General features: G+C 44.3%; 1 protein-coding gene across 1 annotated transcript in view; it reads left to right on the top strand.

Annotated features, from left to right (window-relative positions):
* The window catches only part of Grid1 (glutamate ionotropic receptor delta type subunit 1), a 733,627-nt gene that overhangs the window by 207,611 nt on the left and 501,627 nt on the right, over positions 1-24,389 (top strand). Inside the window, exon 4 of the mRNA XM_021181815.2 lies at positions 9,253-9,458. Within this exon, the coding sequence (XP_021037474.1) occupies positions 9,253-9,458 (206 nt within the window). The remainder of the gene's footprint in view (positions 1-9,252; positions 9,459-24,389) is intronic.

Genomic DNA, 24,389 nt, shown 5'->3' on the forward strand with positions numbered 1-24,389 from the left:
CTTTTCTATCTCTGGTAACTTTAGCCAATGCTCTCCTTCATCTGTTGTCAAAGATGCCTCATTTTGGAACTTTCCAGACATTGTTTCTTCTGTCTGTTTTCTCTAAGGGGTTTCTGGAGCTACCTCCTCCTCACCAATGTTTTCTCACAGGGGACATTCTTCATCCTACCCCTGTAATTTGCTTCTGCCCAACATGGATTTTCTTGAGAGCTTGTCAGTACCGAAAATGATTTATTCCATTGTTTATTTGTTCTAGGCCTGTTTTCAGTCCTACCACTACCCCAGTGTCAGTCATGACAGCAGGAACACCCACTGTGGGCTCACTTCAGTTTTAGTTCCCAAATCCCAAGGGGGGAAGTCCCACACAGAGAAAGCTCTCAGTGACCATCTGAGGAAGGAACACATTGGTGATCACTGCAGAAGGATTCACTCAATCAGTCTGGGGATTGGAAAGAGCCTAAGAGAGGGCAGGAAATTTTGAGGAGACATCTCTGAAGGCCCGTCTTGGCTTGCCATGCCACATTGTCCATGCTTCCAGTCTGTTTCCTCTGAGGATGGGACTCCTTCACTGTCTGTGTGGAGTGCTGAAACCACTGTTTATTCTGGTTCTTTCTCCTTCAGAAAACCAGGTAGGCATGATCTGACTCTAGACAGTTCCATTTCTGGGGTTAACAGTCAGTCTAGTTTGGGGAAGGCTTTATTCAGAATGGGCCTGAGTTAAGGCCCAGACTACATGGCAGCACTCTCTATCCCCTTCCCTCACCTGTCTTCCCTCTTAGGGGAGTTCTACCTTCCTGAGAAGCAGCAGAATGGACAGCAGGCTTTAATGCAGAACAGAGTAGCATGGCATTGTAGACTCTTGCAAGGAGAAAATGACTTTGGTTGGACAAGAGGCTTCCCTGGTCCTGTTTTTGGGGAACAAGTAGAAGGTGATGAAGTCAGCTTGTGCTCTGACTGGTTCTTTGCTCCAGCCCTCCCCGAGTGCAGCTGAAAAAGAGGCTGAGACTGACCTTTTCAGCCAAGTGGGAGCTGCGGGTGTAGCGAGGGATGCTGTCTCTTGGGAACACTGCCTTCAGCAGCATCACTAATACCAGGAGTGAAGAGCTTGCTGTTGCTAACGGGAACTTAAACTCTTCCTGATGACTCTGTCTCATTGGGGGATGCCTGAAAAGAAGCCAGAAATGCATTATTGAGTGCAAGAAAGAGTTCTGGGACCTTTTTCCCCTCCACATGTGCATCTTCTTGCCGGTATCTGGGTGTCCTGACATGTGCTGCCCAGTCAAGTATCCTCTCCTCTCTAAGGACATGAAACCGTGCTGTGGAGTGAGAGGGTTTTAGGAAGGGGCACCAGAAAAGGGACTGTAGGGGACTTCTATTCCAGGATGACATTGCAGGTTGTGCTGCCATGACTCATGAGATCATTCATGGCACATGGTGGTCCTACCAGTCCAATGAAACCATGTGAGCTTTAATGGTATGCACCCTGTATAAACATGTGGAAATATTCTGTGGATGTGGTCATTTCTGCCACCTTACCAATTCACTGCTCTCTTAAAAGATGCTGAGAGGAGCAGGAGATGGAAGCAGGGCCTCAGGTCTTCATTGCTTTCCCTGTCTGTTGTGATCATATCTAGGTCATAGGTTAAGCCGTGGGGCACCGAGAATGGCCTTGCTTGGGTCTGGCTTCCATCTCCTGTGAACAGTGCCACAGATGATCTTTTTAAAGGTACAGACCTTACTCTTTTTCTACATCTTCATGAGAAAGATCAGATACAATCCAGCCCATGACCTTTCAAGTAGTCACTGATGGTAATCAAGCTGTTCCCAAATTCAGAGGCTTAGAACAAGAGTCATTTGTTATTTTTGTTGAGTTGATAGTTCAACCTAGTTGCTCTGCCCTGGCCACACTCAACTCTGGGCTCTGCTGGCATGTGACCACAGTGATGGCTTGGGGACCAGCCTGATTTTTCTTTGTGTGTCTCAGCATCTCATCAGCAGGCTCCCCCGAGGGTGTTTATATAGTAGTAGCCAAGTGCAACAGCAGAATTGAAGTATACAATTGCTCATAACACTGTTTATGCTAAGTTTACTTCTGTCCTATAGGTCAAAGCTATCAGTGTAGCCAAGGCCAGAAACAAAGACAGAGGGATGTTCAAAGAGATGAGAAAAAGGCATGGGACTGGAAAGACTGTTCCTAGGGGCCTAAAGACAGCCATCTACTTTACCTGGAGACATCGTGCATACTACACTGGCTGCTGGATGCTGAGATAGTCTCTGGGCTATAATGGGCAGTGCTATATTCAGGAGAGGGTTGACACCTGTATTGAGTGTTTCTAAAAATTGATTGCTTCTCCAGACACCTGTATATCTGCACCTTTGTACAGTCTCCACCAAGTGCCCCTCCTCTCTCTGTTAGTGATAAGAAGCAGAAGCATGCTCGCTGTACCTGACTTGTTTTCACTTGACACAAGTTCATCTAGGTTTATTTATGCTTCCACAAGTGACTGGATTTCATTACTTTCTATGGCTGAATAGTATTTCAATACTCCCCAGAGGTTCTTTTATTGTTGAGAATAGTTTTTGCTATCCTAGGTTTTTTGTTATTCCAGATAAATTTGCAAATTGTCCTTTCTATCTCAGTGAAGAACTGAGTTGGAATTTTGACGGGGATTGCATTGAATCTGTAGATTGCTTTCGGCAGGATAGCTATTTTTACTATATTAATCCTGCCAATCCATGAGCATGGGAGATCTTTCCACCTTCTGAGATCTTCTTCAATTTCTTTCTTCAGAGACTTGAAGTTCTTGTCATACAGATCTTTTACTTCCTTAGTTAGAGTCACACCAATGTATTTTATATTATTTGTGACTATTGTGAAGGGTGTTGTTTTCCTAATTTCTTTCTGTTTATCCTTTGTGTAGAGAAAGGCCAGTGCTTTTTTTTTTGAGTTAATTTTATATCCAGCTACTGCACTGAAGCTGTTTATCAGGCTTAGGAGTTCTCTGGTGGAATTTTTAGGGTCACTTATATATACTAACATATCATCTGCAAACAGTGATATTTTGACGTCTTCCTTTCCAATTTGTATCCCCTTGATCTCCTTTGTTGTTGAATTGCTCTGGCTAGAACTTCAAGTACTATATTGAATAGGTAGGGAGAAAGTGAGCAGCCTTGTCTAGTCCCTGATTTTAGTGAGATTGCTTCCAGCTTCTCTCCATTTACTTTGATGTTGGCTACTGGTTTACTGTATATTGCTTTTATTATGTTTAGGTATTGGCCTTGAATTCCTGATCATTCCATGACTTTTATCATGAATGGGTGTTGGATTTTGTCAAATGCTTTCTCAGCATCTAATGAGATGATCATGCTGTTTTTGTTATTGAGTTTGTTTACATAGTGGATTATGTTGATGGATTTCCATATATTGAACCATCCCTCCATCCCTAGGATGAAGCCTACTTGGTCAGGATGGATGATTGTTTTGATGTGTTCTTGGATTCGCTTTGAGAGGATTTTATTGAGTATTTTTACATCGATATTCATAAGGGAAATTGGTCTGAAGTTCTCTATCTTTTTGAGTCTTTGTGGTTTAGGTATCAAACTATATGTGGCTTCATAGAATGAACTGAGTAGAGTACCATCTGTTTCTATTTTGTGGAATAGTTTGAGGAGAATTGGAATTAGTTCTTCTTTGAAGGTCTGATAGAATTCTGCACTAAATCCATCTCATCCTGGACTTTTTTTGGTTGGGAGACTATTAATGACTGCTTCTATTTCTTTAGGGGAGATAGGACTGTTAAGATCGTTAATCCGATCCTGATTTAACTTTGGTTCCTGGTATCTGTCTAGGAAGTTGTCCATTTCATCCAGGTTTTCCAGTTTTGTTGAGTCTAGCTGTTTGTAGTAGGATCTGATGATGTTTTGGATTTCCTCAGGATCTGTTGTTATGTCTCCTTTTTCATTTCTGATTTTGTTAATTAGGATACTGTCCCTGTGCTTTCTATATAGTCTGGCTAAGGGTTTATCTATCTTGTTGATTTTCTTGAAGAACCAGCTCCTGGTTTGCTTAATTATTTGAATAGTTCTTTTTGTTTCCACTTGGTTGATTTCAGCCCTAAGTTTGATTATTTCCTGCTCTCTGCTCCTCTTGGGTGAATTTGCTTCCTTTTGTTCTAGAGCTTCTAGGTGTGCTATCAGCCTGCTAGTGTATGCTCTCTCTAGTTTCTTTTTGGAGGCACTCAGGGCTATGAGTTTTCCTCTTAGGACTGCTTTCATCGTGTCCCATGAGTTTGGGTATGTTATGGCTTCATTTTCATTAAACTCTAAAAATTCTGTAATTTCTTTTTTTATTTCTTCCTTGACCAAGGTATCATTGCGTAGAGTGTTGTTCAGTTTCCACTTGAATGTTGGCTTTCTATTATTTATGCTGTTATTGAAGATCAGCCTTAGTCCATGGTGATCTGATAGGATGCATGGGATAATTTTAATATTTTTGTATCTGTTGAGGCCTGTTTTGTGACCAATTATATGGTCAATTTTATAGGAGGGACCATGAGGTTCTGAGAAGAAGGTATATTCTTTTGTTTTTGGATAAAATATTCTATAGATATCTGTTAAATCCATTTGTTTCATAACTTCTGTTAGTGTCCATGTGTCTCTGTTTAGTTTCTGTTTCCAGGATCTGTCTATTGGTGAGAGTGGGGTGTTGAAGTCTGCCACTATTATTGTGTGAGATGCAATGTGTGCTTTGAGCTTTACTAAAGTTTCTTTAATGAATGTGGCTGCTCTTGCATTTGGAGCATAGATATTTAGAATTGAGAGTTCATCTTGGTAGATTTTACCTTTGATGAGTATGAAGTGCTCCTCCTTGTCTTTTTTGATAACCTTGGGTTGGAAATCAATTTTATTCGATATTAACATGGCTACTCCAGCTTGTTTCTTCGGACCATTTGCTTGGAAAATTGTTTTCCAGCCTTTTACTCTGAGGTAGTATTTGTCTTTATCCCTGAGGAGGGTTTCCTGTAAGCAGCAAAATGTTGGGTCCTGTTTGTGTAGCCAGTTTATTAGTCTATGTCTTTTTGTTAGGGGAATTGAGTTTATTGACGTTAATAGAAATCAAAGAAAAGTAATTGGTGTTTCCTGTCATTTTTGTTGTTAAAGTTGGGAATCTGTTCTTGTGTCTGTCTTCTTTTAGTTTTGTTAAAGGATTACTTTCTTGCTTTTTCTAGGGTGCAATTTCCATCTTTGTGTTGGTGTTTTTTTCCTTTATTATCTCTTGAAGGGCTGGATTTGTGGAAAGATATTGTGTGAATTTGGTTTTGTCATGGAATACTTTGGTTTCTCCATCTATGGTAATTGAGAGTTTTATTGGGTATAGTAGCCTTAGCTGATATTTGTGTTCTCTTAGTTTTTGTATAACATCTGTCCAGGATCTTCTGGCTTTCATAGTCTCTGGTGAGAAGTCTGGAGTAATTCTAATAGGCCTGCTTTTATATGTTACTTGACCTTTTTCCCTTACTGCTTTTAATATTCTGTCTTTATTTAGTGCATTTGTTTAGTGCATTATTATGTGTTGGGAGGAATTTCTTTTCTGGTACAGTCTATTTGGAGTTCTTTAGGCTTCTTGTATGTTCATGGGCATCTCTTTCTTTAGGTTAGGGTAGTTTTCTTCTATAATTTTGTTGAAGATATTTCCTGGCCCTTTAAGTTGAAAATCTTCATTCTCATCTACTCCTATTATCCGTAGGTTTGGTCTTCTCATTGTGTCCTGGGTTTCCTGGATGTTTTGAGTTAGGATCTTTTTGCATTTTGCATTTTCTTTTATTGTTGTGTCCATGTTCCCTATGGAATCTTCTGTACCTGACATTCTCTCTTCCATCTCTTGTATTCTGTTGCTGATGCCCACATCTATGGTTCCAGATTTCTTTCCTAGGGTTTCTATCTCCAGAGTTGCCTCCCTTTGGGTTTTCTTCATCGTTTCTACTTCCATTTTTAGATCTTGGATGTTTTTGTTCAATTCCATTGCCTGTTTGGTTGTGTTTTCCTGTAATTCTTTATGGGATTTTTGTGTTTCTTTTACCTGTTTCACAGTGTTTGCCTGTAGTTCTTTAAGGACTTCTACCTGTTTAGCAGTGTTCTCCTGTAATTCCTCGAGGGATTTTTGTGTTTCCTCTTTATGGGCTTCTACTTGTTTAGCAGTATTTTCCTGTAATCCCTTGAGGAATTTTTGTGCTTCCTCTTTAAGGGATTCTACCTATTTAACAGTGTTCTGTATTTCTTTAAGTGACTTATTAATGCCCTTCTTAAAATCTTCTACCACCATCATGAGATATGACTTTAAATCTGCGTCTTGCTTTTCAGGTGAATTTGGGTATCCAGGACTCATTGTGGTGGGCCACTGGGTTCTGATGATGTCCAGTGTTCTTGGTTTCCATTAGTAAGATTCTTACATTTGCCTTTTGCCATCTAGAAATCTCTGGTGTTAATGTTCAAGCTGTCTCTGGCTGGAGCTTGATCCTCTTGTGATTCTGTTAGCCTCTGTCAGCACTCCTGGGAGTCCACCTCTCTCCTGAGTTCCAGTGGTCATACCACTCTCTGCAGGCAAGCTCTCCTCTTGCAGGGCAGGTGTCCAGCAGTCTGGAGCTCTCCATCTCCTGAGTCCTGGGGTCAGAACTCTCCCTGTATGCTGACTCTCCTCTGGCAAGGAATGTGCCCAGGGGTCTGGGTCTCAGCTCTGCCTCCTGGCTGAGGATGAAGGCCCATGGGACCCTGACCAAGAAGCTCTGTTGCTTCCATCACCCATGTGCTCTCAGGTGATTAGGAGGTCCTGGGTGTGTTAGGGGTCCTGTGGCGTGGAGAGTCCTCTGGTACCCTAGACTTCATTGGCTGGGTTCACGCAGAAGATGGTGGGTGTGGCCCTAACTGGAAAGGATTGCAGCCTCTGGTCGGGCAGGGTTCCTTTGTCCCTGTTCCTGCTGGCACAAGACCTCCTGCAATTCTTTGGAGCTGATGTTGCATTCCACTCACCCTTGATCCCGAGGTGATCCTGAGGTCTTGAGGTATGGAGAACACTCTGGAGCCCTTAGTGGTCTCTGCTGGGCTCAGAAGGAAGATGGTGGGGGTGGCCTTCACTGGAACAGATCCCTGTTTTGTTATTATTATTATTATTATTATTATTGATGTCTGTTTGTTTTCTGATGAGACACAGAGCAATAAAGGATTTGGACATGGGTGGGTAGGGAGGAGGGGAGGATCTGAGAAGAGTTGAAGGGAGAGACAACCATAATCAGAATATATTTTATGTAAAAAATATCTACTTTCAGTAAAAAATAAAATGAAATAACATAGGACTGATGTCATAGAAGCAGAGAGTAGGAGTGGTAACTAGATGCCAGGAGGAGGATGGGAAGGGAAAGGAAGCTGGTTTTCAGACACAGGGTCCTCTTGTGGGGGGTGGGGGGGTTAAGTTCTTGTGTTGTCATAAGAACTTGTGTTAAATTCTGCAAAATAGTTGGACAAGACTAATTTGAATGCTCTGTTCATAGATAAATGTGTATGAAGTAATAGGCAAACCAATTTACCTGACTTGCTTGTTGTACAATATGTATTAAAACATTTCACTGTATTCTACACATATTCAATTATTGAGTTAATTAAAACAAAAAATAAGAGAAATCCTTGTTTTGGTTTGTTTTCTGTTGCTGTGATAAAACATTCTGATCAAAAGTACCTTGGGAAGGAAAGGGTTTATGTGGCTTAGTCTTCAATGTCACAGTCCTTCATTGAAGGAAGACAGGGCAGGAACATAGTCAGGAATCTGGAGGCAGGAACTGAATAGAGAAAGATTACAGAGGAATGCTGCTTACTGGCTTGCTCCTCTTTGGCTTGCTCAGCCTTCTTCCTTACACTGTCCACAGCCAGAGGATTGCTTTGCCTGAGAATTTAAGGATTTCTTAGAGGTCCCAGGAGGAGCTCAGGGACTACTCTTGACCATCCCCCTGTGATAGTCCTGAAACTGTTCTTGCTACAGTGAAGTTGAGACTAGACTTTCTGGTAAGTGTATCTTCTCACCAAGATAGCAAGCTCAGGGACTCTATAGCAGGTTCCTTGATACCTGCTTATATGTATGACAGACGTGAAAAGGAGGCAATCTCAGAGAAGAATTAGTAAGCAAAACCTGTTTAGTTAGCACTGCTTATTTTGACTGGGACTGTGTAGGCACCCCAGGGCATGGGGACAGTGGCCTTGTGGATCTGGATACTCAGCCTTCTGTCAAGCCTCTGTCCCTGAGCACAGGATAATAGAAGTAATGGAGACATTCTAGACTGGGCATAAATAGCTTTCCTGTGTGTTGACAATTTAGGCTACAAATGACAGAAATGAAACACTATATGGGTTAGTCAGCAAAGGGAACTCTTGTTCCATGAGCAAAATGGCACCTGGCCCCTCACAACAGTAGGTCAGTGAGTGCGCCATCTTTCTGGGCTTTAGGATTCACTCTGAACTCTCACCCTTGGACAATTGGTCCCATAGCTTATCTTGTAGGGACTCCATCTGAAGGCTGGAAAAGTCTCAGTGAAGGACCTTGGCCATCTATTCACCTCTGAAGCACTTGGAACATGAGCTTCTCACTGGGATTGGGATGAGTCATCTCTTGGGACAAAGCAGAAGGAAAGAAATTCCAGGAAGAAAACAATCAGATCCTGAAGCAAGATGTAGCCTCTTCTATTGGCTAGAGGTTGTCACATGAGATGCTGACATTCAGAGGGTTAGAGAAGGATCCAGGGTTAGAATGACCTATCCAAATCTTGGGTCAGCTCTTTTCAGGGTAGTCAGTTGTGTTATCTGACTGTAGATGATCAAGACACCTCAGGTGTGAGGTATAGAGGGAGATGGGGGAAACCTGTGGCAAGGTCACCAGTCTTCGTAGACTGGAGGGCAGAACTGCCATAACTCAGAGCACATGGCAGAGTACAAGAGCTTGTTACAAAGGGTGATTCTGGCATAGTTTGGATGGCAGAAAGGGTTCCTGATCCTACCAGATAACCACCTTATATCCTGGGGCTGGATGCTGATGAGCGATACTGGGTCTATGTTGCTGCCTTGCACCATGCTCTGAATAAGTGAAGTAGATGGAGACTCTTGTTACTTCTGGTGGTTGTGTGAGTTGGGTGTGTTGGCGTTAGTTGCCCTCTCAGATAGATCCTTTCCCACTTAAAAAAATGATTCTTTCCCCTCTTCTTCCATGCTCAGATATCCGTGGGCTCCAAAGCTTCCTGGATCAGGCCTCAAGGCTGGGTCTGGATGTCTCTTTACAAAAGGTGGACAAGAACATCAGTCACGTGTTCACTAGCCTTTTCACCACCATGAAGACTGAGGAGCTGAATCGCTACCGGGACACACTGCGCCGTGCCATTCTACTGCTCAGCCCACAGGGAGCACACTCCTTCATCAATGAGGTAGGTCATGGGATCTGAGGTCATTCATGCCTGATGCTCAGGACTGCTGAATGACCTAAGTGTGTACCAGAAACAACAGAGAACAGAGGGCTCAGCCCACAGCACCTAACCATTCAGGAAGAGGCCTGAATGTGACTTGGATACTGGTTTGTCCTCAGCAGATGACTCGGTTCCTTCACAGACCATGAGGAGGCTTTGGGGCTGGTGAGAAGCCTGCATATGTTACTGCCTGAATTCTCTGAGTTGAAACCCAGCATTTGTATTCCCTGTAATTTTCTTTCCTTTGTTAACAGGTATATACCTCTAGGGATGAAAGGAATTTCTAGCTCTCTGGAGAAGTGGGCAGGTGTTTCGTGGGATTTGTTGACATTTGATGGAGGTATCTGTGTGTGCTTCTTTTAAGAACACCTCTATTAGGGATGGAGACTTTCTAATGAAGACAAGGAAGGCCCACCAATTTAACAAAGAATCCATTAATTTGAAATCAGGCTAGGAAACTGTGGACTAGAATGAGCTGACCATTGGTGCTAGCTCAGAGGTCTCATGGCAGAGAGGCAATAAATAGGATGTAGTTGCTAGTCACTCCCTAGGGTTGAGTTTGTTTGGGGGAAAGGAGTTACTGGGAGTATGGTGTGTCTGGGAACAAGTTATGGCCCAGTGGATTATGGGATCATGAAGCAGTGGGATGATCCCCCAGGGTTTCTCACATAACCCAAGCCAACTTGGCCGGCCCACTCTGATTGAAGGTAAAATGAAAGAGAATGGCAGAATTACACTAATTTCATCTGATGTACTTTGCTTGCTTACTCTGCTTTCCCCTCTAATTAATTATCATTCAAAATGCTACCTCATGCATCAGGAACCAGCACGAAGCCCACTGCTGGAGAGCTTAACATTGGGAAAGCTTAATTTGGTGTAGTTGGCCAGCAGCCCTGCCGCTCTCAGCTAATCAGGTCCCAATTGTGCTGGTGGTCAGCCAGGCTGTGCTGTCCTGTGGGTTCTCAGCTTCTTCACCAGAACAGTCTTCTCTGTATGCAGTGATTCAGCTTTGGATTAGCAGGACTGACATGTCCAGCCTTTCCCCGAATGTTCCCAGTGGTGTATTTGCAGAAGGCTGCTCATGGGGTGACTCTTCTCTCTGTTGTTTATTGCCAGACTCAGGCTCTGCCTGGGGAGAGCGTCCACAGATTCTGCCGCCAGCTTCTCAGCTTCTCACTTTTGTGCTAATTCCTTGGCTTTCCTGCTTTTCCTTCCCTCTATGCCACTGGCCTGCTGAGAAGCCTGGGAGAAGATAGAACATGAGCTTTGCAGTTCCGTAGATTTGGATCTAGTCTCTGATCTAGTTCCTAACTGTGTGACATTGATCAATTTGCTTGGTCCTTGTAGCCTCAGTTTATGCATCTGGTAAGACAGTGGTGAAGGAGGAGGCAGTAATGATCATTATTTGGTACCAAGCTTCTTAGCATCCATCCCTTTTATCTGCACATACATGTATATTTTCCTTCTGCATGGATCTAGGCCTTTCTTGTTTCTAGGCCCCAGGAGGATTTACACTCAACGACAACTGGCCTAAATATGTTATTTCCAAGTGATTAATTATGCCATGTCCTGTGGTGCAGGGTGTACTTTGCTTGGCTTTAGCCAGTTGTCTTTTCTAATCCTTCAGACTGTGTTCACAAAATCTTTGTGTCTCTGTGTGGTTGGGGTGAGACTTCCACCAGAGTGGCTTCTTCCCTTGTCTGGAGACTGAGTGTGAGGGTAAGCTCTGGATTTTGAGTCGAAGGACACACCTCCTCTGCCTTTTCTTTCAGCTCCTATAGTGAAAGTCCAGGATCATTGTGATGCCTTTAGGAATGGATGACGCCATGTCCTCCTGATGCCCACAGTGGGCCTGGCCCCTTGTGTTCACTTCCTCTGCAGCGCACTTGGCAAATGAGGAAACCAAAAAGCAGACGTCCAGTGATTTGTATAAAGTCATTTATTTTTACTAAGAGATGGAAGGAGTTCCAGTCTAGGTATGGCCAGTTCCAGAGCCTCTCCTCCATGCTTGGTGACTTCAGAAGACATGGTGTGCTACACTTTCTGTCATGGACACATGCGTCTGTGCCAGCTCTGTGGAGGAAGATTTGCCTGAAAGCTTTCCTCACGCCTCATTTCTGAGAGCCTTACTGTGTAAACATAGATGGCCTCTATTGATCTGGAGGCTGGAGGAGGATAGTTCTGTCCAGCTGTCTGGGCATGCAAATCATCCAAAAGATGGGGAACTCACTCCTGTACGTGGCCTTAGCATTGCCCAGAGCCATTGCTCCCACTTTCCCCTTTGTTAGTGCAGGATAGATGAGTCCCGAGAGGGTGACCCACTGTCTGCATTTTATGACATTCTAAGCACTGTATGGTGAAGTAAATACTTCTCAGCCCTACAGGACAGTGATCAGGGCTATGGTGTTGGTTGGGAGGGCACAGAAGAGCTCTAGTCCATGGTGGTTGTGTGGGCTTCCCAGTTGCCAAGCCTCCTTTCCCCCTTTCAGGAAGCACGGCTGAGCGGGAGTGGATGAGGACAGGTAGCCCTGCTGGAAACTTACATTTTCCAATATGTGAATCTACTGTTGTGGCTGGCTGACACCTCCATTGTTGTTAGTCAGAAGCCTTGCCAATTGGGACCTACCAGGCTGTCAGTGAGCCAAGTTGGGAGCTGCTTCTCTAAATAGTCACCTTAGTGAAGCAGATCAGCGCTACCAGCCCTTGGCCTGGAGGTTACATGACATCACTGGATTATCTGTGACTCTGTAGCATGAGGGACAGTGTTGCCTGGGGCTAGCAGATGCCCAGATTCTGGTCTTGATGATTCCTGGGAAGGAGGTCGGAGACTGAGGCCTTGGTGCCTGCCCAAGTCTCTGTGGGCTCATGGACCCACTCCCAGTACTGTTTACCACTCAGTCTTGATTCCTCGTCCTCACCTCTCAGGTCTTTTAAGTCAGGCTCACCAATCATGATGTTAATATATTGTCTTGAAAAGGCACACACCTTTAATCCTAGCACTCAGGATGCAGAGGCAGGAGGATTTCTGAGCTCGAGGCCAGCCTGGTCTACAGAGTGAGTTCCAGGACAGTCAGGGCTACACAGAGAAACCCTGTCTCGAAAAACCAAAAACCAAAAACCAAAACCAAAACCAAAAACAAAAACAAAAAAGAAAAGAAAAAAAAGAAAAAGAAAAGGTAATGAGAAGGTTAAGTATTTGGCTTGGTGTAGAACAGTTGGCTAGCATGTGCCAAGATGCTATCCTTAAGACAACAGTGAAATAGAAACAACAACAAAGTAAAGGCAATGAGAAGGCCCTACACTGGAGCAGCTGAGTGTGGAGGAGAAGCATCCCCTGGAGCAGCTGAGCTGGGAGGAGATGTTTCCTGACCCTGATCTTGGAAGGATAGTGTTCTGGTATTCCCATCCCATGCCTGTGATCACCACATTGATATCCTTGGGGCTTGCTAAACACTTTCTTTCTCCAGCAAGACTTGCTGTGTTCAGCTCTTGGCCTTGGAGGGAGGGTGGCTCCTTTCAGTCATCCTAACTAGGGAGAAGATTGGGCTCATTGTCTTTCCAGTGAGGCTTTGACCTGCTGGCTGTTGAATGGCTTTAGTGGATTTTAGTAAGTTTACCTTTGATGTTATCTTCACTCAAACCTGTCAGCTGGGCTGGGCAATGGTGGCGCACGCCTTTAATCCCAGCACTCGGGAGGCAGAGGCAGGCAGATTTCTGAATTCGAGGCCAGCCTGGTCTACAGAGTGAGTTCCAGGACAGCCAAGGCTACACAGAGAAACCCTGTCTCGAAAAACAAAAACAAAACAAAACAAAAACAAAAACAAAACCTGTCAGCTGGCTCACAAGGTGGGGAGGTAGGTATGGTCCTTTTTATCTCACTCCAGAGCCTGGAAAACTCAAGTAATGAAGTCAGAAGCTTCCAAGAAGAACTAAGATCAGGGCCTTGCCCTGGGAATCCTGCTCACCAACAGCTTCTGAAGTTGTCTTCCACTCACACCATTCCATCTGTCACATTTTCAGATTTAATGAGCCTTCCAGTACTGTGACTTGGTTCCTGTTTCCATGGGACTTTCTTCTTGGTCAGGGAAGATGGAGGTATGGACAGCTCCTGTTATCTACAATGGCAGAAGAATGGAGAAGTACCCGGTAGCCTGGGAGACATAGCCGCAGTGCCCAGGAGGCTTCCTGGACTCAGCAATAACGATGCTAGGTCTATAGGAAGGAGCTGGCAGTTGAGTGAATGGATATGGGAGGGTCTGATGGGGGGTGGATATCTTAGCATCTGTGATATGTGAGAGCAGAAATTGATGAAACCAAGACTAAGCTGATGATGGCTGGAAGGTTCCTGAGTCAGGATCAGGGACTTGTGTCTTCCTGTTCTTATCCCTCTCTGTGTCAGGTTTGATGTGGGAGACCAGTTCTCCACTGCCAGTTTGTTCCTCATTGGCTGTGCGTCTTTCCATTTGTTACCAAGTCTATCTGCCATCTACCCATCCATCTACTCAATCACCTATGCACCACACTGTCTGGTGATTTCTGTGGATCAAGGACCATACCAACTACGAGGATGCAGGAATTAGCCTTTTCCTTGAGTCCACCTGGGCCACATGCTACAGGGCATCCTCAGGGACTAACAGAGAGGATGTGACCTGGGGCTCTCACCCACTGAGACTCTCCCTGACTGTGTGGGTTCCTGAATATTTGTCTTTTCACCTCATCATTATGGGCTTCTGCTTTTGGCTGTTTACAGTCCCTCTTTCTCCTTCACTTATTCTGTATCTCCTTCTCTTTCTCTCCATCTTCCTTGTCTCATTAGAAATGAAAGACTAGCAAAATACACTGTGTAGAAGACAGTTGATTCTTGATCCATGTTCATGATGACAGGCATAGCTTTCCCTTCCCCAATGCCCGTGTGTTCCCATCTCTTGTGTCCCATAAAAGTTGGGCATTCTCTCCTTTCTATTGGAATGTAAATCTGTAAGTCAGCAGCTGTGTGACACTTGCTCTTTTATCTTATTAGAACACCCCCTCCACCCAAAGCTGCCCATCCATTAGGGAAATAAGTGGCTTTTTTTAATAAAATAAATCATTCTTTCTTTGTGTAAAAAGGCTTAAAGGTGGGTTTTCTTTTTGCATGTTTTGGCTGCTTGTTTGGTTGCTCAACTGCCCTAGGGTAGCTTCTTAATCCAGGACTTTGGTTTTAAGATTTCTGTTGTTGAGAAGACTTACACTTAGAATCCTACTCTAGGTCAGGAGAGGTCAGCAAACTGCCTAGGCTGCTTCTGTAGGTGAAGTGGCCCTGGCCTGTCTGTGGTGTGTGTGTGTGTGTGTGTGTGTGTGTGTGTGTGTGTGTGTNACACACACACACACACACACACACACACACACACACTCACAAACACACCTACTCAAGCATATAACCAAATAGTAACATGTAAAACCAGATACTCAAACTAGCACAATTCCTCAGGCACCTGAACACACACACACACACACACACCCCATGGGAAATGTACACTGCAGTGTGCACCTGCATTAACTAGAGTGGTGATCTCCAAGCAGCAGAGTGGTCTGGGGCAGTCTTTGCAAGTCTTTGCAATGCCCGGAAGGGAAAGGCAGTGACAGGGTGGCAATGGCAGCAGGTGACATTTACCCTTGTGGTGAGTGAGTCACCAATAGACTCTTTTGCAGTAGAAGGATGGGAAGAGGATTCAGGGAATAGCTGCAGGGGCAGGTTGTCACTGCTCTGGGAATGTGTGGCACCGCTTGCTTAGGCTGGGCAAAATACGGAGGGCAGGAAAGGTAGAAAGGGTCCCATCATGCATATCTCCACTCAGCTTGGCTTCCTGGGCAGACAGCAGGGCTGGAGACTGACTTAATCCTTAATGCAAGTGGGTTGACTCCAAGCAATTTCTTTTCTGGTTCTGCTGCTGTGAGTGAAGCCCCCACAATCTACATATAAAGCCTTTTTACTACAGTTGTCTGCAAAGGTAAATGAAGGAATCGCAGCACTCTGTTGTCCCACGTGATATGTGCAAATATCTCTCACTCCAACGCAGCAAATCTCTAGCAGACGACTTTATCACTCAGAGCTAGCATAATTCCATGCCATTTAAGTATCATTTACCAAGATATTTTAAATTACTAATTAATTATAAAAGATTAATTTTTAAATAAGGCCCCACATTTGCATTTAATTATATCCCACTGTTTATGGATTTTAAAGGCCTGGCACTTTAACAAAAGTGCTATGAATTGGAGAGGTTCATTGTTTTCTGTGAGAACTTTAGAAACAAAATCACGAGGAAAAGTCATTTCCTCGTGTGTTCTTGCTGGTTTGCAGCTCAGTAGCTGTGAGAGGAAGGTTGATCTCAGGGCCTGCTGTCTCCAGGATGTATCTCCTCCATCTAGAGCTGCTGTCTCCAGCATGCACCTCCTCCATATAGAGCTGGTTTATTAGCTGCCCATCCACTACCTGCTGTGGTCCCCTACCCTGTGGCCTAGAATGTTATGTACAAGACAGGAATCTGCTCCCATCTGTTAACCCCATTTTCAGGGTGTGCAAAAAGGATGATTGTAGGATCCAAGAAACACTGCCTTCTGACCCCAGGCAAACATTGTTTAGAGCCTCAGATACCCTGTGAACATACTGTGGTGGTTTGAATAGGAATGGTCCCCAAAGACTTGTTTGAATGCTTTGGTCCATAGGGAATGGCACTATTAGGAGGTGTGCTTAGATATGCTCAAGCTATATCTAGTGTGAAACACAGCCTCCTTCTACTGCCTGTGGATCAAGATGTAGAACTCTTAGCTTCTTCTCTAGCACCATGTCTGCCTGCATGTCGCCATGTTTCCTGCCATGAGGATAATGAACTAAACCTCTGAAACTGTAAGCCAGCCCCATTTAAATGTTTGCCTTTGTAAGATTTTTCTAGTTATGTTGTACCTTCAAAACAATAAAACTCTATCTAAGACACATAGTAAACACATTCTTAATGTTTTTGCCAAGCAGAAGAACCTGTATAAACCTGACTTTGACAGAACTTAATGTTTGATTTTTGTTATTTCGAAGGAGATTCCAAGCAATCATGGAGAGAGAAAGTGCATGAAACTCAGTGGACTTTGGTGATGACTCTCTGCTGAGTGTTGCTTCTGGTCTATTTTATCTTCATTCTCCATGCTCAGGGGTACCCAAGGAAGCTGGCCTGCTTCTCCATGGGATTAGAGAGATGGAAGGGGGAGAAGGAAGGGGTAGGTAGGGGAACCTGAAGCATGGGCATGATGGAACCTTGGGTTCTATCTTTTGCAGGTCATTAAATAGCTGAGAAAAGTGTTAGTCTTCCCTATGTCTTATTTGCAGCTTGCCCTTTCATCCAGAAGGCACGAGGCTTGAAGAATAGACACAAGTGTTGGCATCTGGCTGCAGCTGAAATAACCTAGTTACCCTTTTTGTACCTTAGTGCCCAGGCACTAAGAATTTTCAGGTTAGAAGGCCTTTTCTGAGGTAGCATGGATGAAGAGGCTGGATTAGAAGCCTGGGGTGGGGGTGGGGGTGGGGGTGGGGCACCCATAGGAAAGTGTTATACAGGACAGAGGTGAGGAAAAGCAGTGTGAATTGGCATGAACCCACTTCAAAAACCTTGTTTGAGCCATACAGCCCACATCTGGTTCATTGATCTGCACAAGGTAGCTTCCAGATGGAACCTTTATACTTGAAACTGACAGGAACTTGCTATCGGTCACTTCCTGTCTGTATTGGGGCAGGTTGTTCACCTTGAGAGGAGATGGACTTTGTATCAGTTAGCTGATGCTGTGTAACATGCATCCTAGAACTCAGTGTGCTTAAGCAACAGTGTTTGGTTGTTGGTCAGTAGATCTGGATAAAGAAGACTGATCAGGGCACATAAATACCTCTGGCTCTCTCATGAGGATGATGCTGCCCAGCTGTGGTCTGAAATAATGGGATGACCAGCCACAGGTCTTTTATCAGTAGGCCTGTAAACTAATACATGTTTATATGACAGCAGCAGAGATCCAGAACAGCCAACAGAGATGCTCAGGACTGCTGAAAATCTAGCCTCAGACCTTGCTCTGTTGCTTTTGCTCTATTCTCTTAGCCACTGTGAGCCATAGGATCAGCTGAATGGGCAGGTATAAGAGACTCTGCTCCTTGAGTTACATGTGTGAAGTCACATGGACAAGGAAAGGCAGTGCATGGGGTTGGGGCTAATCCATCATCAATCTAACATGCAGATGGAAGACAGGTTTCCCACCTGTGGGAAGGAAGAGGTTGGGGGTGAGATTGGGCCATTGCCTTGTTTTCTTATTTTGTTTCAGCATTGTTCAGCTTTGGGGTGAGAGTGGTGAAAGCTGGGTAGAATGAAGAGTAATGGCCCCAGCCTTTATGTATCAAGTTGGCTTTTTGTGGACCCAGCAGCTGACCACATTGTTTCAACAATGCTAGAGGAGCACGGCTGTGGCAGAGCAGGGAGTGTGTGTAGTGAGCTGTATTTCAGAGCAGCCTGTCTCCAAGCCCAGCACTGAACACTATGTGTTTGTGGGAAGAGACTTGTTGCCCATAGCAGATGAAGAGGAAGCCATCTTTTCCCCAAATCTTTGCAGAGAGCCTTTTATGAATATCACTATGAAGGAGAAAGTGATATAGGAAAGGCACACTGGACACTTTGTGGGAGGCCAGAGTATCATTCATGAGTCTGTCAGTAGAGCTGGGTCAGATCAACTGACCTAAGAGAGCTTCATCTAAGGAGGAGGGCCCCTCTCACTTGCTCCCAATTTGTTACTGAAAGAGCAGTTTTCTTGGGAAATCCTGGGCCCTAAAGAACATTTACACCTTCCTTCTGTTTAGGAGTAGGGGCAAGACATGGTTCTAGGCAGACCTGCCTCACCATCTCCTTCTATAACTCCCCTAGCCTTGGTTTCCCATTAGCATGGTGAGATTTCCTTCCTCTGAATCATTAGGTTAGCCTAAAAATCATCAGTTTTTCATGAGGGGCAGTTGTACCCCTTCCTCTGACTCAGAGTCTGTCATAGTTCTAGGGAGGCCAGGAGGTACCTGTGACTATTGTATGAATGGAGAATGAGGATCTCAGAACATGTAAAGCTATGGTGCATCAAGGGTGTGGAGAAACATGCTAGCTTGTCTAGCAAATGCAGTGTTACCAATTGGGTTGTATGCTAGTGCTTGCCATCAAGGCTGTGACTGTGACATACCACTGAGATGCTGGACCTGGAGAGAAGTGGTTTTATTTTATTTTATTTTTTTTGGTAGGCTATAAGAGGTACATCTGCTACTCACTCCCTAGCTGTGGATGAAATGGTTCAGCATCTCCCTGGGCCCAGTTCACTATACTCCATATTGTTAGCTATGTTCTCTTGTGTCATGATGTTAGGGAAAGGGCAACCAAAAGGCATTGTGGTCCATGACTACAGCCCTGGAGCTTGGGACAAAGGAGTCGCTGCTTATACGAGACAAGTGCAAACATGAGAGAAACAAACATAGCAGTGGAAAATGGAAGGGACTGTTTACCCGGAGAAACACCTACGTGGCTACTACATAAGGAACTTCAAGACACTTGGGGCATATAGGTAGGAAATAGTTTTCTACCACATGAGGAGTGCAGGAAGTGAAACACTTTAAGTTAAATGGTGACAGAGCACAGAAGACTAAAAGGCATCCGTCCTCTCATCCACATCACCTATTCTTTTATCTACCCAGGCAAGCTGAGGTTTTTGCATGCTCAAATGGCCATGGGATGCCTTTTCAGGAGCTCAGGCTGAAGCACAGAGGAAGTGGCCTGTCCTTGTTATTGTGGCTTTGGATGGCTATTGGTTGAAATGGTGGAACCAGCTTGGGGCTGCCGAGGTCAAGGAAAAGGTGTTAATGGCCCAGAGAAGGAGAACCCGGGAATATTCTGCCTCCCCACTAACTCTCTGTCAGGAAGCATGACTCCTGGAACCAGGTGAAAGAGACCAGATGGGCTTGCAGCTCTGGATATTGAGGGGAGGGGCTAGCAAGAAGGGACAGACCATTTCTGGTCCTTTGCCATCCAGTTGAGATTGCTGTCAACTGTCAGAATCCAGCTGTCAACACTTCAGAATGTTCTCAGAAAAGAGCACAGGGGATCCTGGAGACCTTAAAGGGGAGGGAATCTCAATGTTCCTAATGCTCCAGATGTTGCCTGGGATATTGCAGATTATGTCCCCAAACAGGTAGGGTCATCTTAGGCCATTTTCCATCTGAACTGTCATTGGCCCATCCCACTAGAGTTAGCTGATTCTTGGCATTGCAGTATTGCTGGTTAGCAGGCACATGGAAAGAGAGATGTCCACAGGTGTTTTCTGTCTCTAAAGCTACTTTTCCTGTGTGAAGGAATCTCTCAGGAGCCTGCCAATGACCAGGCTACTACCAAGACACAGTGGGCTTCATCCCTAGGCCTTTTAGGGAACAGACGTGGTCTCTGCTCCTAAAGAGATGCCAAACCGAACTAGAGAAACCTATACTAAAAATGATCAATGAGCCTGGGAATTGCTACCTATCTGTAAGCATCCTGTTGGAAATTACTTCACACCTATCACCATACTGGTGGTGGTGGTTGGGGGGGAGCTGTATATCAGTGTTCTTCTCTGTAGACTTTTATGGCTAGGGACCGCTCCAATGCCAGCAGCCATGTGAATTTCCCATGGGTAGTTCTCCAAATGGAAGACTTTGAGAAAAGCTAGAGAATTCTGAGAATGAATAAAATCACCCTTTGGAATGATAGATATAATACAAACCACAGATTTGCATGCCTAGGGCAGGAATACCAATTCATGGAGGGAGCAGATGGGTGGTGAGTTTCCTGAATCAGTGGAGAAGGGGACAGGCAGTAAGCAAAAGTAATTCAGATAATGATACCTGCCTTAAAGAGACCCTGGGGGATCCAGGATCTATGCTCATGAGATCTGAATGAGAGAAGTTGGAGCTAGGAACACCAGCATAATGGGTGTGGGAAAGACCATCCTTTCAGTCAGTCTCAGAATGGAATAGTGTCATACAGGAAGCTGAGGGCATTTCTCCCGGTTGTCTATTTTTATATGGCAAGCCATCCTAAAACTTAGTGGTTTGGAAAAGCTATAATCACTTTATTTACTTTCATTCTTTCCTTGGGTCAAAATGCATTAAGGGATCAGCTGGACAGTTTTGTCCTAAAGTCAGTTAGAGCTGGCAAGAATGAGAAGCTGGAGAAGCTAGAGAAGCTGGAGAAGCTGGAGGGCAACTGGACAACCATCTTCACTTGACGTTTCTAATATTCTAGTTTTGATGTTTTTGCCACATGGTAATAACTTTTTTATGTAGTTGATCAGAGTTCAAATATAGGTGACCTGTCAAGCTAAAGGGAAGCTTAGGCTGCTCCTCACTGGCTTCTGGAGGGATGAGTGAGAGGATGGGTTAGGGTGGAGACATTATGTCATGCATTTGGACTTTGTGGTGTGAGCATTCATGATGTTGCCATTAGAACAGCAATCTGAAATTCACTGTCAGGAAAGCAGAAATTTGTGAAAGCAAAAAATGAATTCCCTTTCTTTGTATGTATGTATATATGTATGTATGTATGTATGTATATCCATCTGTCTACCTCCCTTCTTCCCTCCCTCCCTCCCTCCCTCCCTCCCTCCCTTCCTTCCTTCCTTCCTTCCTTCCTTCCTTCCTTCCTTCCTTCCAAAACAATGTCTTACTATAGCCAAGGATAGCCCCAGATTCTTCATCCTCCCCCTCTACGTCTTGAGTTCTGGACTGTAGGTGTGTATGATTGCAGATGTGATGATACTGCACATGAAATTGCAATCTTTGGAGCAATACCCAAAGCAAGAACTGTGAGAAACTTGGAGGGGAGGAATGTGGTAGAGGGATGGAGGCTCAGGGTGAGGCGGCAGGTTTCCAAAGAGAGTTAACCATCTTTTCTCTGACTTGACTGTACTGTCTTGTCAAAGCTTCTGAGGGTCCCTCATTCCTCCTGGGTTCCCTTTACATGATGTAATGGAAGGAGACTGAAGTCAAGAAAGGATGGATTCCTCAGCTATCTTCCAAAATACCTGGACCAAAATTCTTGGGAATTTCTGAGAGCAGGCATATATTTTCACAGCGGCATTAGAAAGATAGAGGTGCAGAAGAGCCCAGCCTGAAGGATGGTGGTAAGGAGCAGACCAGATGTTCTGCTTGGCATCATTTACTCCACAACAAAGGAACTTCTCAGTTAAAAATCAGTATTTCCAAGCCAAGCTGGGAAATCATGAAGTTAGAGAGAGTAGTTACACTAAAGGTAATATTTAATTTTTATGTCCAAACTAGTGATATCCAGACATTAATTATTCCATTATAATTAAATCTAGTAATATGCTACCTTGCCATATAATGGGACGTCGTTATATAGGACTCCTGAGAGGTTAATGGAGTCCTGAAGAATAGGATTCAAAATTTAAAACCCAGGAACAAAAGCCCTTCATTGAAGGCAGTGAGTTTTCATTTTGCCTCCTCCACCCATGGTCATTCATTCATGGCATGAGTAAGCATTTATTGCTGTCCCTCTAGCAAGTAAGACAGTGCAGGGAGATGCAAGAGTAGGGACCATGAGGGTGTCCTCCTCCAAGGCCCACACACCTGTCCTGGGGTGGAAGAAGATCTCCGTAGGAAGCAGTGTCTGAACTGAGCTTTAAAGGGTGGGAGGAGCCAACAAGGAAGAACGGAAATGAGAGGCCATTCAGCAGGGATGTAGCAGCAGGGCTCTGGGTGTAGAAGGTGAGTGAGTATGTGAGCAATAGATTTTCTAATATGGCAACATCAAGAGAGACATGGAGGAGGAGGGAGAGGAGGGAGAGTAGGGAGAGAAGGGAGAGAAGGAGGAAGAGGAGGCTGAGCCTGGAAAAGATGTTTTGTCTGTGGGAGCCTGGAATCAATCCTTCAGGTAGTGAGGGCCCTCATAGCATGACTAGGATTCTCCTCATGCTTCGGAAAGCTCTGTGTGGCCTCTGAAAGTGAGCTTGGCTGGATGGGCTACAATACCAGGGCAAGGATTAAGGGCAGTACCAACCTTTGGATGAGCACTGCCGTTGCACTGAGTTAAGGCAAGGTAACCAGGGAAGGAACTATTTCAGGAAACCATTTAGAAATGTATTCTGTAGAACTTACGGTGAGACTCCATTTCATTTTCAAACAAAATTCTCATTTCAGCGATCCCATCTTATTTTCCTCATTGTTAGCATTTTGTATTAATATAGTTGTCATTCTGAGTGAACTAACATTTTTTACATCATTAACTGATGTCTACAGTCCATTTATATTGCCTTAGTTTTTAAGCCTAAAGTTATCTCCCAAATTTTGGATGCTTTTAACTCTAGCATAGAATTTCCTGTGTTAGAATTTATATAATATTTTCCACATGATTGGAGTTGGAAAGAAAGGCTAATGGGTAGACAAGTGCTATTCTCATTGTATCACATGAAAGAGCTGCATGTACTGTAAGCATGGCTTGCCACTTCTGATGTTGGCCCTATCATCTGACCAGGACACTTTAAGGTCACTGTAATTTCTTCTTTTCTATATTGTACCCTTGAAGAGTAACCCTGCCTGTGTTCAACCTACTCTTGAGTAAAGTGGTATCTATATAAGCTATTTGGAATTTTTTTAAATTAATTTTTAATTAATTATTTTATTTACTTACCCTTTCCAGATTCCCCCTCCATGAGCCTCCTACCTTCTCTTTGCCTCTAAGAGTGTGCTCCCCACCAACACCCTCCCCTTTCCACCTCTAGCACTCCTCTTCTCTGGGGCATCAAGCCTCCACAGAACCAAGTGCATCATGGCAGACAAGGCCAGACAAGGCAGTCCTCCAGAATTATGGAATCCAAGCTATTTTTGTGAGGTTGATGGCGGCAGTGTTGGAATTGTGGTGGTTGTGATAGGAATGGTGATAAGGTAATGACATTTGTAATAGCAGTGGTTGCCATGGAGGCAGTGGCAGTTGTGATATTGACAATTGTAGTTGTATGTTAAAGGCGATAGTGCTGGCAACAGTAGTAGTGGCTGTGATGTAATGGATGTTATAGTAATGGTAATAGGGTCATGGTGGTGGTGGCAATTGTGATGATGGTGATGTCAGTTTTGGGGATAGTGGTACTTACTATGGGGGCAGTGTTACGGCAATTGTAGTAATGGTGTTAGTGGTCACAGTGGTAAGATCATGATGGTGGTGATGTCAGTTGTCACAGTGATAATGACAGTTGTCATAGTGACGGTGATAGTAGCATTGGACAGGATAGACAAAAAGCATTACTTTTTTTTTAACTTAAAAAGATTTATTTATTTACTGTGAATGTGTGTTTTTCTGCATGAGTTTAAGCATACCATATGCATGCGGCAGACTGGGGAGGCTGGAAGAAGGCATCCAAGCTCTTGGAGCTGGAGGTACGGATGCTTGTGAGCTGCCATGTGAGTGCTAGGAACTGAGCCCAGCTCCTTTGCAAGGGCAGTAAGCACTCCTAATGGCTCAGTTAGCTCTTCAGGTTCTAGGAAGAAATTCCTGAATTTTCTTGAGAATTCTTCTATGAGCTATATCTGCTCTTTGGTACCTAGCTGCAAGGGATGGTTAGTTGCTGGCGAATTACAGACTTGAGCTTTCATGGGTAAGGCTCAGTCCCTGCTGAGCCCTTGATCTTGCCTGTGAGATCTGTCTTGAGGCTTCAGGTCTACTCCTCCCCTCATAATTAAGGAGAGGACCGTGGACTTAGTTCAAGTTACTCAAACCCACAAGCATTTCGCATGTGTAGCACACCTGGCGCTCTTTCTTAGTCCTTTAGGAAAGCCTTATATGTAAGTCACCATCTTCCTCTTATAAG

Source organism: Mus caroli, chromosome 14 (assembly GCF_900094665.2).
Source record: "Mus caroli chromosome 14, CAROLI_EIJ_v1.1, whole genome shotgun sequence".
NCBI lineage: Eukaryota > Metazoa > Chordata > Mammalia > Rodentia > Muridae > Mus > Mus caroli.